This window comes from Aedes albopictus, chromosome 3 (assembly GCF_035046485.1).
Source record: "Aedes albopictus strain Foshan chromosome 3, AalbF5, whole genome shotgun sequence".
Lineage (NCBI taxonomy): Eukaryota > Metazoa > Arthropoda > Insecta > Diptera > Culicidae > Aedes > Aedes albopictus.
In genome coordinates this window covers 214,683,973-214,700,625 of record NC_085138.1, presented here as the reverse complement: position 1 = coordinate 214,700,625, position 16,653 = coordinate 214,683,973, and the positions used below count along the sequence as shown (strand labels likewise).

The 16,653-nt window shown below is 49.0% G+C and overlaps 1 protein-coding gene across 18 annotated transcripts in view; it reads right to left on the bottom strand.

The window, feature by feature from the left end:
• The window catches only part of LOC109405099 (unconventional myosin-XVIIIa), a 1,227,991-nt gene that overhangs the window by 487,119 nt on the left and 724,219 nt on the right, over positions 1-16,653 (bottom strand). For 17 of the 18 annotated variants that reach the window (XR_009999527.1, XR_009999528.1, XM_062861168.1 and 14 more), the window contains one exon: positions 14,939-15,166. The exons of the other annotated variant lie outside the window; for it this stretch is intronic. Coding sequence is in view for 15 of the 17 variants with exons in the window: in XM_062861168.1 (XP_062717152.1) it covers positions 14,939-15,166 (228 nt within the window). In the remaining 2 variants the exon portion in view is untranslated. The remainder of the gene's footprint in view (positions 1-14,938; positions 15,167-16,653) is intronic. 18 annotated transcript variants of the gene reach the window in all.

The window sequence follows — 16,653 nt, the reverse complement described above, 5'->3', positions numbered from 1 at the left end:
TTTTGTCGACACAAAACAGACATCTTTGCTCGTTGTTGCAGTCTTGCGCCTTGTGACCTTCCTGACCGCACCACCTGCACAGCTTACTCCTGTCGATTCCTTTGCAGTTCCGCGCCAGGTGGCCGTATTCCAGACACCTGTAGCACCCTTCCGGTCGCTGGGAGAACCTCAGTGGGAAAACTGAACAACCGACTTTGATTTTGCCGATTGTCATCGCTTTGTTGGCTGCGTCTACTGGAAGCTTTATCGACGCTGCCTGCGTTCCAAACGGTCCTCTTCTCAAGCGTACCGTCATTTCCACGCCTTCCAAGTTACATTGATCCCTCATGGCGAGTCTCACTTCCTCCTCGGTGGTGATCTCGTCCAAATCCTTGCATTGGAGCGTCGCTTCGGGACACATGGCTTTCACGTGCACCTTTTCGCCCATTACTCTCTCTGTAAGCTCTTTATACGCTGAGCTTCTGTTTTTCGAGTCTCTTTTCAACTCGAAGATCATGTCTCCTGCCTGGGTTCATCTGATCTTCTGGACGTCATCACCAAACTCCTTGAGTTGCGGATCCGTTCTCATGGCCCGCAAGACGTCGGCGTACGTGTCTTCGCTGGTTTTTACGATGACCGCTTCACCTTTCTTCCTCCTCCTGATAGGTTTTTGCGTTTGCACTTCGTTCGTCGGTCTTGCATCCGCATTCTTTTGTTTTTTGGGTGCTGCGAGCCTTTATCTCCAGGTGATGATCTGGTTCTCTTTGGGGTGAATGCTGGTGTGCTATCCATCCCCAATGGCTTTCCTTTCGTCTTGGTACCTCTACCGGGGGCTGTTCCGGTTTTTGCCTGTTGTAGTACCGCTGCTGCCAGGGCGTTATTAGTCGCCGCCAACTCGGTTTCAGCAGCTTCCGCTCTCTGCATCAGCCTTCTCCAATCTTTGATGGCTGACCCAAGGCTACCTTGGATCCTTGCAACGAGGTCCTTGATATCCTTGTGCACGTTGTGCCTTTTGTCAACGAACTCACGGAGTTCGTCCGCTACAGTTTTCGCAGCTTCCACCTTTGATTGTTTTGGAAGCACATTCCATGCGCTTCGCAGCTGCCGTTGCTGCTGCTTCTCATTCTGTTCTTGTTCGCGCTGCTGTTGGTCACACAGTTCCTGCTGCTTCTGCTTCTGCTGCTCGTGCAGCTCTTGTTCCCGCTCCTGTTGCTCCAGCTGCTGTTGTTGCATCTGCTGGTTCTGTTCTGTCGGCGACCTCGCCAGACCGCTTCTTGCGAACGGATTCTCCGCACCTTTGCCGTTGATGTTGTTGTTGTCGTTATCTTTATCCCTGCTTTTCGGGTCCCCCCTCCGAGCCGCTATCTCCACTCGTCGTAAGTAGTCGTCTATTGATCTCATGGCTGTCTATGTAACAGGGAGGCCATGATAAGGTTGTCACGGTCCTTCATGGGGTACCGTGATCAGAGCCGATCGACGCTAGTCAGGAATCTTCAACTGAGCCTACTTTCCACCATCTAAGGTGGCGAGTTTTGAACGTACTACGAGGCCTGCCACGGTTTTAACGAGACGGGGGCAAGCCTACCATTAGCCCAAATGCCGTTTCAGAACGGTGTCACCCATTCTTAGTAAGGAAGTGGAATAATACGCAAACCAGCTCCATAGCGTCGTGTTGATTAAATCCTTGGGAAATCCTAGTCTTTGCAGCCAGTATACCGTAATTAGGACCTAACTGGTATCGGTCCTAATGTACTCAGCGGCACGCCTTCTTTTGAGCCACCTATGGAGTTAGGCGCTCGGTCACTTTTCCACCTCCTAGAGGGTATAGGGGGCAGAAAAAGTGCCAACTGGTGGTTTTTCATTGGTGCTAGGGAACAAGCCCCTAGCTCCCACCTGTGTGTGTGTGTGTGTGTGTGTGTGTGTGTGTGTGTGTGTGTGTGTGTGTGTGTGTGTGTGTGTGTGTGTGTGTGTGTGTGTGTGTGTGTGTGTGTGTGTGTGTGTGTGCGTGTGTGTTTTTTTTTTCCTCCCAACCTCCCCAGCAGAGAAAACCGATTGGAAAAACTCTGCTACACCTAGATGCCTCGATCCCCCTGGTACCACTGATGCGACTGCTCCAGGGGGGCAATGCGCTCATGCGCTTTTCTGTTATAGTGCTCATGCACTTTTTGTCGCTTCTAAACTGTGCTCCTCGTTTGTGCACTTACTCTTCAAGCGATCCCAGCTTGCTGATCGCTCCTCCACTTCCTCTGCAACTCCGTCAGCATTTTTGTGATTGCCCTGCTGATCGCATTCCACGGCTCTTCAGTGCGGCACATCTCGTCGACGACGTTGTCCACGCTTAATGCCGGCATCGATCTTCTTACTTCCTCGAATCTGGGGCAGATGAACACTACGTGCTCCGGTGTCTCCTCCACGTTCTCGCACTCCGGGCAGAAGGGCGAAGCGGCATGGCCAAACCGATGTAGGTACTGCCTGAAGCAGCCGTGACCAGACAAAAACTGGGTTAGGTGAAAGTACACTTCTCCGTGCTTCCTGTTCACCCAAGTCGACACATCAGGGATGAGCCGATGGGTCCATCTCCCTTTCTCCGTGGAATCCCATTCCTGTTGCCACTTTGTCATTGAGGCCGTTCGCACCAACGACCTCACTTGGCTGGTCCTCCTCCGCTCGTAGCACTCGATGTCCTCCTCCAAGGTGATGAAGATCGGGATCATCCCTGCAATCACACAAACTGCCTCCGACGATATTGTTCTATACGCGCTCGCTACTCGCATGGCCATGAGCCGGAACGCGCTGTTTAGCTTCACCCGATTTCGCTTTGTTTTCAGCGCTGGGACTCCGTACCGCAGTATCGAAGATGACACGCTAGCTAGCAATTGCCTCTTGCTGCTTCTCGGACCACCGGTGTTTGGCATAATCCTCGACAGTGCATTAATCGCCTTCGCCGCCTTCTCACAGGCATAGTCTACGTGGCTGTTAAAGTTTAGCCGATCGTCGATCATCACACCCAGGTGCTTCAGCTCTCGCTTCGACGCTACTACGTGTTCTCCGACGGAGATTTCCACTCGCTGCACTGCCTTGCAGTTGCTCACCAAAAGTACCTCCGTTTTGTGGTGGGCTATCTTTAGCTTGACTCCATCCATCCAGTTTTCGATGATGCCGATCGATTCTGCCGCCAACATTTCCACCTCTTCCGGTGTCTCGCCTATTACTGATAGGACGATATCGTCCGCGAAACCCACGAGCACGACGCCTGTGGGTAGCTGCAACGTAAGCACTCCGTTGTACATAGCGTTCCACAGCGTTGGCCCGAGGATGGAGCCTTGTGGAACTCCCGCCGTCACTTTCATACTCCTCTGTCCAGCTTCGGTGTCGTACACCAAGACTCTGTTCTGGAAGTAACTTTTCAAGATCTGACACAAGTAGTCTGGAACCCGCATTCTATGCAGTGCTACGGCTCTCCTCTTCTGTTTGGACGCCTTCTCGGCCTTCTCTAGAACCGTCCGGATAGCATCCACCGTCGACTTTTCCTTCCGGAATCCAAACTGCAGCTGTGACAGTCCACGTTCTCCTTCTGTGAACGGCACCACCCTGTTAAGGATGACCTTCTCCAGCAGCTTCCCAAGTGTGTCCAGCAGGCATATCGGTCTAAACGATGCTGGATCCCCCGGCGGTTTTCCTGGCTTCGGCAGTAAAACCAGTTTCTGCACCTTCCATATGTCTGGGAAGTGGCCTTCTTCCAAACATTTCTGCATCACTGTCCTGAACATGTCGGGGTAAGCTAGGACCGCCGATTTTAACGCCACATTGGGGATCCCGTCCGGACCCGGGGCTTTGTTTCCTTTTAGTTTTTTCGCTACTGCCTCTAGCTCGGCATTGGAGACCTGTTGAGCTTCCGCACTTGCTTGTTCCTCCTCACCATACGGTGTTGGTGGCCACGTCGTTGGGTCGTGCTTCGGAAAGAGACCCTCCACGATTACCTTCAGCTTGTCTGGACACATTTCTGCTGGCGTCGCTGGACCTTTAATCTTTGCCATCACGACTCGGTACGCGTCACCCCAGGGGTTTGCGTCGGCCTCTCGGCATAGCTCCTTGTGACAGTTCGACTTGCTCACGATTATCTCCTTTTTAAATGCGGCTCTGGCTTCCTGGAACGCTAACTTCCGCTCCTCCCTATCCGGGGGGTTTCTTGCTCTCTGGTAGCGTCTTCTGGCTCTTAGACAGGCAGCACGGAGGGTGCCGAGTCTCTCGTTCCACCAATGTACAGGACGTCGTCTGTACCTAGGCTCCCGTTTTCGTGGCATTGTAGTGTCGCATGCCCTTGTAATCACTCTTGTCAGCTCTACCGCATCTAGATCTGGGGTGTCGCTGTCCGCACGGAGTGCCTCGACGAAGAGGTCCCTGTCGAAGGCTTTAGTCTTCCACTTTCGCTCGCATGTTCTGTTTCTCTGCATGGCCGTAGGGTTCCGTTGGCCAACGCTGTGGCAGATCGCCTGGTGATCACTGTGGGTGTACTCTTCGCTCACTTTCCAGTTCATGGTGCGTGCTAGCGATGGACTGCAGAAGGTAATGTCGATGATCGACTCCCGCCCGTCTTTCCTGAATGTGCTTACGGTGCCAACGTTGCACAGTTGGACCTCCAACCTCGCTAGTGCTTCCAGCAGGCTGTAACCTCTTGCGTTGGTTAGCTAGCTACCCCACTCCACGGCCCACATATTGAAGTCTCCGCCGATCAGTACTGGCCTACGTCCAACCAGCTTGTCGGCTAACTCCTCCAGCATCCGGTCGAATTTCTCCGCTGTCCACCTTGGGGGTGCATAGCAGCTGCATATGAAGATACCGTTGATTTTGGCGATTACGAAACCTTCGTACGTGCTCGCAATCACTTCCTGAATAGGAAATCTTCCCATCACTTGTATAGCAGCCGTTCCCGTGCTATCTGCCACCCAGTTGTTGTTACCGAGAGGAACTCGGTACGGCTCTGCAATAATCGCAACATCGCACTTTGCTTCCGTTGTTGACTGCCTCAACAGTTGCTGTGCGGTATCACAATGATTCAGGTTGATCTGCATTATCTCCATTACTGTTGGCCTGCGATCGCCTTCTTATATGCAGGGCACTTGTACCCACCCGTCGAATGGACGTTTCCTTCTTCCGCTGTGCAAAGCATGCACTTTGGCGCTTGCGAGCAGTCCTTCGCAAAGTGTCCCTTCTCACCGCATTTTCTGCATTGTTCAGATCTGTCTGGGCCTTTGCAGTTGGCCGATATGTGTCCAAAGCCCATGCACTTGAAGCATTTCACCCGTTTGCGGTCACTCTTTGCTATTCGGGCGGCGACCCTCAGCGGGCACACCGAACACCCAACTCGTACCTTGCCTACCTTCAACAATTTGCTAGCCGCAGGCACCGACAGTCGAATCATCGCTGTTTGTGTGCCTTGGTACCCCTTCGTCAGACGGATCGTTAGAACCTCTTCTCCCAATTCGCATTGCGTCTTCAGTTCACGACCAAGCTCCTCCACTGTTGTGATCTCGTCCAGGTATCGGCATTCGATCGTTGCTTCCTGGCACAAAGCTTTCACGTTCCCACCATCCCCGACGAGGTCGCCCAATGACTTGGCGAACTGCTCTCGGTAGGCAGAACTTTTAATCGCCGGATCCTTCTTCAGCTCAAAGAGCATATCTCCTTGCTGAGTGCACCTGGTTCTCACCACGTTCTCACCCAGTTCCTTCAACTCCGGATCCTCTCGGACTTTCTTGAGGATTGCTGCGTACGACTGTTGGTCGTTTGCCTTGACCAGCAGGGCGTCTCCCATGTGTCTCTCTCGATGGGGCAGACGGCGTTCTTGCCTGTTCTCTTTGGATCTCCTTTCGTCTCGGGCCGGCTTTCTACCTTTTTCGATCCGATTTTTCCCTTTCGTTTCCTCCTTTTTGGGCTGATTTTTCTTCTTCTCCTTGCGATTTTTGACGACGTTCCAATCGCTGTTGGCTCTCTCGTCGCTCAACTCCTCGCTACCTTGAACATTCTTTGTCTTCTACGGGCGTTCCTCCTCGCCTGGTGTTTCTCTATCCCGCTTGTTCGAGTTCTTATTTCTGCGTCCTTTCGGCGTCTCCTGTAACTCCGTTGATGCTTCCACCGCCGCAATCTGCTCCAAAGCCAGCTTCAAAGCCTTTTCAGCAGTCTCAGCTCTCTTACGCAACGCTGTGTGCTCGCGGTCAGCTTCCAACACGGCATACCTGAGGCTCGACACCCTTTGCTTAATCTCAGTGTGCACGTTGTTACGGCCTTTTACGTATTCGTGCAGCTCGATGACCTTCCTGTTCAACTCCACCATTGACACCTTGGGCCTCGCAAGTTGTAGGCCTTCTTGAGTGGTGCTGCTGCTCGGTGTAGACACCGGGGGCCCTCCTTTAGTGCTACCGCTTGGTGTGGACATTTGACTCGTTACCCCTTTTGCTCCGAAGAGTCCATGTTGCCCACCTCGTGGCGTGCTGCTGTTATCCGTTGCCGCGATACTAAAAGTTTCTACCGGCGAACGTGTCAACCTGCTGCTCCTTATGAATGCGCTCGCATCCTTATCATCTGCTACCTCCGTTGTTGTGTAATTGTTGTTCTTCTCCATCTGGTTGGGTCCCCTTCCAAGCCGCTATCTTCGCCCGTCGTAAGTAGTTGCCGTCGTGATCCCATGATGATCTTTGCAAGCAGTGAGGCCATGCTAGGGTTGACACGGTCCTTTATGGGGAACCGTGTTCAGAGCCAGATCGGCACTAGTCAGGAATGTTCAACTGAGCCTACTTCCACCGGCTAAGGTGGCGAGTTCGGAACGTACTTGGAGGCCTGCCAAGGTTTTAACGGGACGGGGGCAACCATACCATAAGCCCACTCGCCGTTTCGGACATCTCCGCTGGAGAGCTGACATGATCCGCGTGACCGCTCTGTTCACCGCATTCCATACGGTTTCGTCCTGACACATTCTCTCTACTACGTTATTGGGACTCAGATTTACAGCAGCGCTCGCTAGCATGTCACCACGTACTTCTTCAAATCGCGGACAGTCGAATATCACGTGCTCCGGTGTCTCCTCGTTGTTTGGGCATGTCGGACAGAATGGGGACTCTGCATGGCCGAATCGATACAAATACTGTCTGAAGCATCCATGACCTGACAAGAACTGTGTTAGGTAGAAGTTCACATCTTCGTGTTTTCTGGACATCCATACCGACACATCTGGGATAAGCCGGTAGGTCAATCTACCCTTGTCCGCGTCATTCCACTCTTGCTGCCACTTAGCCAACGAGTCCGCTCTGATTGTCTTCCTCACGTTTGCAGTGCCTCTTCTCCGGTAACACTCTACATCCTCTGCCAGGGTGATGTGTATGGGAACCATCCCGGCGATAATGCAGACTGCTTCCGACGATATCGTCCTGTACGCGCTCGCCACACGAATAGCCATGAGCCGGGACGTGCTCGAAAGTTTTGTTCGATTCCGCAAGTTTTGTTCGATGAAAGTTTTGTTTCAGCGCTGTAGCCCAGGCCGGAACTCCGTATCTAAGTATCGAAGAGGATACTCCCGCTAGAAGACGTTTGCTGTTGCTGCTCGGTCCACCGATGTTCGGCATAATCCTGGATACAGAATTAACAACTTTCGCTGCCTTCTCACAGGCATAGTCGACGTGGCAATTGAAATTCAATCGGTCGTCCACCATCACATCCAGGTGTTTTAACACACGCTTTGACGGGATAACCTGTCCGCCGACGTTAATTTCGGCCCGTTGAACTGCTTTACAGTTGCTGACTAGCACTACCTCTGTCTTATGGTGAGCCAACCGCAGCTTTACTTCACTCATCCAGGCCTCGATGGAACCGATCGTCTCCGCCGTCAGCATCTCTACTTCTTCCAAGGTCTCACCGGTTATCGAAAGGACGACGTCATCCGCGAAACCGACGATCTCTACTCCTCCGGGTAGATCAAGTCTTAACACTCCGTCATACATAATATTACAACGTTGGGCCGAGTATGGAGCCCTGTGGCACACCCGCCGTGACTCTAACCGATCTCTGACCCTGGTTTGTCTCGTAGACCAAGACTCGATTCTGGAAGTAGCTTTTCAGAACCTTGCACAGATAGTCAGGGACCCTCATGTTGTGTAGTGCAGTGGCGATGGCTTCCCAGCTGGCGCTATTGAATGCGTTCTTCACGTCTATAGCTACCACGGCGCAGTAACGATTACCTCTTCTCTTCTGCTTTGAGGCTTTCTCCGCATTCGCAATGACTGTCCGGATTGCATCCACAGTCGACTTCTCTTTCCGAAACCCGAACTGCCTATTAGACAGACCACTCTCGCTTTCCGTACACTTTATCAGCCTGTTTAAGATGATTTTCTCCAGGAGTTTGCCAAGCGTATCCAGCAGGCATATCGGTCGATACGATGCTGGGTCCCTGGCGGCTTGCCAGGCTTTGGCAGCAACACCAGCTTCTGGATCTTCCAAATGTCTGGGAAGTAGCTATCCACCAGACATTTCTGTATCGTTATCCTGAACATGTCCGGAAACGCTTCGATCGCCGCTTTCAATGCCATGTTGGGGATACCATCTGGACCAGGGGCTTTCTTCACTTTTAGTCCTTTGGCTATTGTAAGGAGTTCCTCGTTAGACACCCGGTTTGCGCCGGCAGCTACTTCTACCCCGTCAACGTACGGCGTAGGTGGCCATGGGGTTAAACCGTGATTCGGAAAGAGGCCGTTCACAATTACCTCCAGCTTTTCAGGGCACATTTCAGCTGGTGTAGCTGGGCCCTTGATCTTCGCCATTACGACGCGATAAGCTTGTCCCCAGGAATTGGCGTCTGCTTCTCTGCACAACTCCTTGAAGCAATTGGCCTTGCTCAGAGCAATCTCCCGCTTGAAAGCGGTCCTGGCCTCGCGGAAAATCACCTTGCGTTCCTCTCTGCTCGCTTCGGGTCTTGCTCTTTGAAATCGTCTTCTAGCTTTAAGGCAGGCAGCACGTAGAGTGCTGAGCATTTCATTCCACCAGTAAGCTGGACGCCGGCGGTTATTCGGTTCGAGTTTCCTGGGCATAGTAATATCACATGCCCTCGCTACTGCTTCCGTTAGTTCCACAGCGGTCATAGCGGGAGTATCGCTGTCTGTCCGAAGTGCCTCGACAAAAAGCTCCTTGTCGAACTGCTTCGTTTTCCACTTCCTTTCGCAAGTCCTCCGGGTGCTCGGATGGACTGATGGTCACTGTGCGTGTATTCTTCGCTTACTCTCCAGTTCATGTTGTTCATCAGCGACGGGCTGCAGAACGTCACATCAATAATGGATTCTCGTCCGTCCTTACGGAATGTACTCACAGAGCCTTCATTGCACACTTTCACATTCAGCTTCGCGGTCCACCTTGGGGGCGCATGGCAGCTGCACACAAAGACACCGTTGATCTTGGCGATAACAAAACCTTCATGATCGTTATCCACTACTTCTTGAATGGGAAACCCGCCTGTAACTTGGATTGCCGCTATCCTTGCTTTATCCGCCACCCAGTTACCGTTATCGATAGGAACTCGGTACGGCTCTGCAATTATTGCGACGTCGCACTTGGTTTCCGTTGTCGACTGCCACAACAGTTGCTGTGCTGCATCGCAATGATTGAGATTCACTTGCGTTATCTCCACCATTGTCATTGTTGACCTGCCTTCGCCTTCTTGTACATCGGGCATTTGAAGCCACCCGTCGAATGATCGTTTCCGTCCTCCGGTTTGCAGAACATACACCTCGGTTGCTTCGTGCAGTCTCGAGCAACGTGACCACTTCCGCCGCATCTCCAGCACAATGTGGACCTGTCAGGGCCCTTGCAGCTTCTCGCCTGGTGACCGAACTCTATACACCGGAAACATCTCTCCATCTGCTTAGCAACTCGAGGAGTGACTCTCAGAGTGCCCACCGCCCAACCGACTTTTATCTTGCCGATCTCCACCAGCTTGTTTGCAGCGTCAACCGGTAAGCGAATCGCCGCCGTCTGGATGCCTCCAAACACTTTCCTTAACCGAATTTGCACCGGAACATCCAGCTTACACTGCTCGGTTAGGGCAAATCTCAGTTCCTCTTCCGTCGTGACCGCATCCAGATCCCTGCACTCGATCACCACGTCCTGTGAAAGAGCCCTGACATTTGCATCGCTGCCCAGGGATTTCGCAACGAGTTCCCGGTAATCCAGGCTCTTAACAGCTGGATCTTTTTTTAGCTCGAAGATCATCTCGCCTTTCTGCGTGCGCCGTGTCTTAACCACGTTTTCACCCAACTCCTTAAGGTCCGGATCCTCCCTCACCTTCCTGAGAAGCGCAGCGTACGTTGTCCCCAAGCAACACAAATGTTATATAAAAGTATGAGCAGCGCAAGTTTAACACAATGTTAGAATTACGTCTAATTAACTTCTATACAACCAAAATCTGCGCTGCCATAACTTTCATATAACATGTGTGTTGCTTGGGTCTTGTCGCTCGCTTTGACTATGAGGGCATCACATCTGCTTTTCCTCCTAGATGGTCGAAGTTTCTCTTTCTTTTCCGGTTCCGTCTTCCTTTCTATTTTTTCCTTTCGCTTTTTCTTCTTAACTCGCTGGCTTTCAACGGTGCGCCATCCACTGTCTCTTCCATCGTTTCTCTGATTGTCAACGCGCGACTGATCGTTCTTCTGCTTCTTTGGGACTTCCTCATCTCCAGGCGTGTCCCTACCTCTTTTCTCCGAGCGGTGACTCTTAGGCGTCTCCCGAGTTTCCGCCGTAGCTCTTCCTGCAGCTTCCGTTACAGCCTTTTCAGCTGTTTCAGCTCTCAAGCTGAGTGCCTTTTGCTCTCGTTCGGCAGCTATAACAGCAGATTTGATGTTCGTCACCATCTGCTTAATTTTCAGGTGCACGTTGTGTCTGTCCTTCACAAACTCGTACAGTTCGTTCACCTTCTTCCTCACCTCACCCAAACCCGACTCTTGAGCAGCACTGCTCTTCGGCGTCGGTGTGAACACTCGCTGGTTCGAAGACCCTAGCTCCTGTTGGTTTCCTTGGAGCTCGCTTCGGATTGTGCTACTGGTAGCGATCGCTGCGGTTTCCAGCGGTGTCACTGGTGATCTCTGCATCCTCTCGCTTCTTCGGAACGCGTTCGCGTCCTCCTCGACTTCGATATTCGTTAGATTCTCCATTTTGTTGGGTCCCCACTCCGGGCCGCTATCTCCACTCGTTGTAGTAGTCGCTTATGATCCCTTGGTTATCTTTGCAAAGCAGGGAGGCCAAGCGAGGGTTGAACGCGTACCTTCATGGGGTACGTGTCCAGAGCCGGATCAGCGTAGGTCAGGAATGTTCCATCTGAGCCTACTACCCACCTTTGTTGGTGCGAGTATTGAACGTACCTGGAGGCCTGCCAAGGTTTTAACGGGACGGAGGCAAACGTACTGTTAGCCCGCTCACCGTTTCAAGTAGGTGTCACCCTTCCTTACTCAGGGAACAGAACAACACGAATGTCAGCCCATCGTCGCCATCCAATCCATAATCCGTATCCGTTGTCGTTTGCGTTTACCAGTATGCCATAATCAGGATGTTACTGACATCGATCCTGATGTGCCGGTTGGCACTCCGGGTGTTTGGGCTAAGGTACTTTGGAAGCGGTACCAGGTCGCTTGTACGGAGTTGCTTGCAGATGTGTGACTTTTTATGGGGAACCAACAGAGCCCACTGTTGAGACCCCGCCACATCCTAGGCATCCTCCGCTTGAGCTGTCTGGAACCAGAAGCTCGGTCACTCCCCAAAGGAAGAGCCAAAGGTGGTAATCCACACGGATGTGTGAACGGTTTTCGCTTAGGAAAGATTCCCAAGCTTCCACCCGACTCGCAGAAGGGGGGGTTCGTCAAGCCCCTGGACTCCTGTCCCTGCTGCCCCTTGTGTGTGTGTGTGTGTGTGTGTGTGTGTGTGTGTGTGTGTGTGTGTGTGTGTGTGTGTGTGTGTGTGTGTGTGTGTGTGTGTGTGTGTGTGTGTGTGTGTGTGTGTGTGTGTGTGTGTGTGTGTGTGTGTGTGTGTGTGTGTGTGTGTGTGTGTGTGTGTGTGTGTGTGTGTGTGTGTGTGTGTGTGTGTGTGTGTGTGTATGTGTGTGTGTGTGTGTGTGTGTGTGTGTGTGTGTTTTTCCTCCTAACCTCCCCAACAGAAAAAACCGATTGGAAAACTCTGCTACACCTTGATGCCTCGATCCCCCTGGTACCACTGATATGCGACTGCTTCAGGGGGGCAATGCGCTCATGCGCTCTTCTGCTACTGTGCTCATGCACTTTTTGTCGCTTCTAAACTGTGCTCCTCGTCTGTGCACTTACTCTTCAAGCGATCCCAGCTTGCTGGTCGCGCCTCCACTTCAGCTGCAACTCCGTCAGCATTTTTGTGGCTGGCTTGCTGATCGCATTCCACGTCTCTTCAGTGCGGCACATCTCGTCGACGACGAGCCGGCATCGATCTTCTTACTTCCTCGAATCTGGGGCAGATGAACACTACGTGCTCCGGTGTCTCCTCCACGTTCTCGCACTCCGGGCAGAAGGGCGAAGCGGCATGGCCAAACCGATGTAGGTACTGCCTGAAGCAGCCGTGACCAGACAAAAACTGGGTTAGGTGAAAGTTCACTTCTCCGTGCTTCCTGTTCACCCAAGTCGACATATCAGGGATGAGCCGATGGGTCCATCTCCCTTTCTCCGTGGAATCCCATTCCTGTTGCCACTTTGTCATTGAGGCCGTTCGCACCAACGTTCTCACTTGGCTGGTCCTCCTCCGCTCATAGCACTCGATGTCCTCCTCCAAGGTGATGCAGATCGGGATCATCCCTGCAATCACACAAACTGCCTCCGACGATATTGTTCTATACGCGCTCGCTACTCGCATGGCCATGAGCCGGAACGCGCTGTTTAGCTTCATCCGATTTTGCTTTGTTTTCAGCGCCGCACCCCAGGACTCCGTACCGCAGTATCGAAGATGACACGCTAGCTAGCAACCACCTCTTGCTGCTTCTCGGACCACCGGTGTTTGGCATAATCCTCGACAGTGCGTTGATCGCCTTCGCCGCTTTTTCACAGGCATAGTCGACGTTGCTATTAAAGTTTAGCCGATCGTCGATTATCACACCCAGGTGCTTCAGCTCTCACTTCGACGCTACTACGTGTTCTTCGACAGAGATTTCTACTTGCTGCACTGCCTTGCAGTTGCTCAGTTCCTGCTACTGAAAACTAAATCTACACCCAAGTTCATGAATTTTGATCTTAATGGTTTTGTAATATTATCACCAAAGTTCACCGCAACCCTTTTCAACTCATCTTGTTCAGTAGCAAGAATTGTCATGCTTTTTCTAAAAAAATCCTCTTTTTCTTATCGATAATAGCATTATCTGTACTATCGTTATATCCATTGAGCCTAGCCGTTTCAAAAATATAGTCCATTTCCTTTTGTTTGCCTATATCACTTAAAGGAAGAGTATGCATCCTGTGAATCATATGATGGAATGCTGTCATTTTGTGCTGATAGGAATAATTAGAAGTTCTGGGAATAACCCTCATAGTATTCGTTTGTTTTCTATAAATTTCGAATACAAAGTTAGACGATTTCCTGACAATTAGTAGATCCAAGAACGACAATACTATCCTTCTCTTCTTCATGGGTAAATATAATATCTTTATGAATGCCATTGATTGCTCCAAGTATCTCTGGCAACTTTCTTTCTTGATGATGCTAAAACATCATCAACGTACCTCCACCAACGCTTAGGTAACGAATCTTTCTTTTTCAAAACATTCTCAAGATCTGCCATGAATAATTCGCTCAGAAAAGGAGACAATGGATTACCCATTGGTGCTCCTTTTGTTTGCTTGTAAAAATTCCCTCGGAAACTGAAATAGTTTCTTCCATGCAGAGTCGTGTCAATTAAATATAGCTACGAACTTTGTTTTTCCAATTCGACTCCTCATACTGGCTAAGAAGCCAATCCTTCAAAAGATTTATAGCTTCTTTTACCGGCACACTTGAAATAAAGCAGTGACGTCAAACGAAACCATGATTTCATCGTCTTGAATATCACCAGAGGCTAGCAGTTGACTTGCGAACTCCTTAGTATTATTCACCGAACGACTCTCAAAAGCTTTTGACATGGATTGGAATTCTTTCACCAGCCAGTTTATGGGTAGGGGACCCTTTCGCTGAAATAATCTCTCTCATTTCGTTGCCCGGTGTATGCATTTTAGGTAGACCTTTGATTCTAGGCAGAACTGGATTAGTCCTATTTGTAAAAAATAACTACTGCATTCCCCTTATCCGCTTTTACATACCTCTTTTTCTTTAAGTTCTCTCAAAATCTTAACTTCCTTGTTGTTTCCTCTTTTTACTTGACCTCGGTATACCTCTAGTACCTCTTCTGTAATATTTCTTGCCGTTTCTTGCAACTGTGTGGGTATTGTATGTGTGATGGCAGTTTCAACATCAATGATAAACTGTTCGCAAACTATCAAATCCAGTTCTGCCTAGAATCTAAGGTCTACCTAAAATGCATACACCGGGCAACGAAATGAGAGAGATTATTTCAGCGGAAGGGTCCCCTACCCATAAACTGGCTGGTGAAAGAATTCCAATCCATGCCAAAAGCTTTTGAGAGTCGTTCGGTGAATAATATTCAGGAGTTTGTAAGTAAACTGCAAGTCTTTGGTGATATTCAAGACGATGAAATCATGGTTTCGTTTGACGTCACTACTTTATTCCCAAGCGTGCCGGTAAAAGAAGCTATAAATCTTTTGAAGGATTGGCTTCTTAGCAAGTATGAAGAGTCGAATTGGAAAAACAAAGTTCGCATATTTTAGCGTGACGTACAAAATGGATGCCCCCTTATGATGGGTAGTGTAGATGCTGTAGACAACCAAATTAAAAGGAAACGAAAAATCTAAAGTAAGAAACTTACCTTTAGCTCCAGTCTTTCGTTGTCTGCTTTGAGTTTGCTGCGTTCGTTTTCCATCTTCTCAACCCGTTTTTTTAATAGTTGCAGCTCATTATTCGCAACTTCGAGTTGCTCTTCGGTACGATGAACATTTAACAATGGTGTAACTTTGACAAGTAATCGCCACCATGGCCATTCCTTCACTTCAAGAAAGGCGCGGACATTTCGCTGAATACATTGCACAGCTAATTCCTGCAATCAAAAAGACATAAGTTTGCATCAAATTATTCGCCGTTCAAATCGTTAGCATCAAGACCACGTCAGACTTAGACAAATTTATCGTATCGGCTGCATGTCAATACCCAAATAAATGTGTTCAAATTGGTTGCAGGTTTATAGATTTACGCTATCGCTATACTCATTGGTGGAGGCAAAGGGGGGCACTTGACTGTTTAAATACGCCAAAAAGTGTTTTCAGAAAAATTAACAAAATAAATAGAATCATCAGCAAATTTCACTAGATATACCAAAAAATGTTTCAGAAAAATTTACAAAATTAATAGAATCAATTTGACGCCACCTAATTTCACTAGATACGGCAAAAAATGTTTCAGAAAAATTAACAAAAATAAATAGATACGCCAAAAAATGTTGCAGAAAAAACAGAATAAATAGAATCAGTTTAACGCCAGCTAATTTCACTAGATACGCCAAAAAATGTTTCGGGAAAATTAACAAAATAACAAAATAAAATCGACATTGAACCACACAAAAACCCCACAACAATTGGTGAGATCTTTCCAATATTATTTATTTATAAATAATTCTACTTCAGTATATTTACTTTATAACTGCATATAACACACTTAGATAAAATCACCGAATTCGGTAATATTTTACCGAAATCTCAACCGTTAAGTTTTTTACCGGAGAAATTCGGTGACGTTTACCGAACTTCGTTAAAATTTGACAGATAAACGATAACATTTTACCGAAATTTGGTAATTTTTGCAGAATTTCGGTAAAAAACCATTACCGAACGTTCAGCTGTTGAGATTTCGGTAAAAATTACCGAACGCGACTAGCTGTGAAGTTGAAAATTCGCTATTTTCAACATCCTTTCATCTATTGGAAGACGCTCTTTCTAAGTTGATGAAGGGATTTATAAATGCTTGCAAGGACTTGGCCAGGTGTGTGGAGCTGAGTGAATCTATGACATTGTAGATAGTAGCGACATCAGCAATGTCAATGGAAATATTCAACTTTGCAATTCCATCCAAGATTTGTGCAAGTATTCATGCTATGCTATGCTATGCTATGAAGTGGCGAAGATTAGAGCAGAATTTTAGGGGGGCGAAGTCTTGTGTTTTTACCCTAGGATCAATTTGGCGCCTGCAAATTTCACTAGATACCCAAAAAAATGTTTCAGAAAAATTACCAAAATAAATAGAATCACCAGCAAATTTCACTAGATACGTCAAAAACTGTTTCAGAAAATTAACAACGATTTTCTGGTTCTGAACGACTGTAGGCATACTTTCAGGTTATGTTTAGTTGGCGATTCAGTCATCAAATTGATTGAAAACGATTGGATGAAAATTTAATCATCGTTTTCAATCAATTTGATGACTGAATCGCCAACTAAACATGACCTGAAAATTAACAAAATAAACAGAATCAATTTGACGCCAGCCAATTTCACTAGATAGGCCAAAAGTTGTTTCAAGAAAATTAACAAA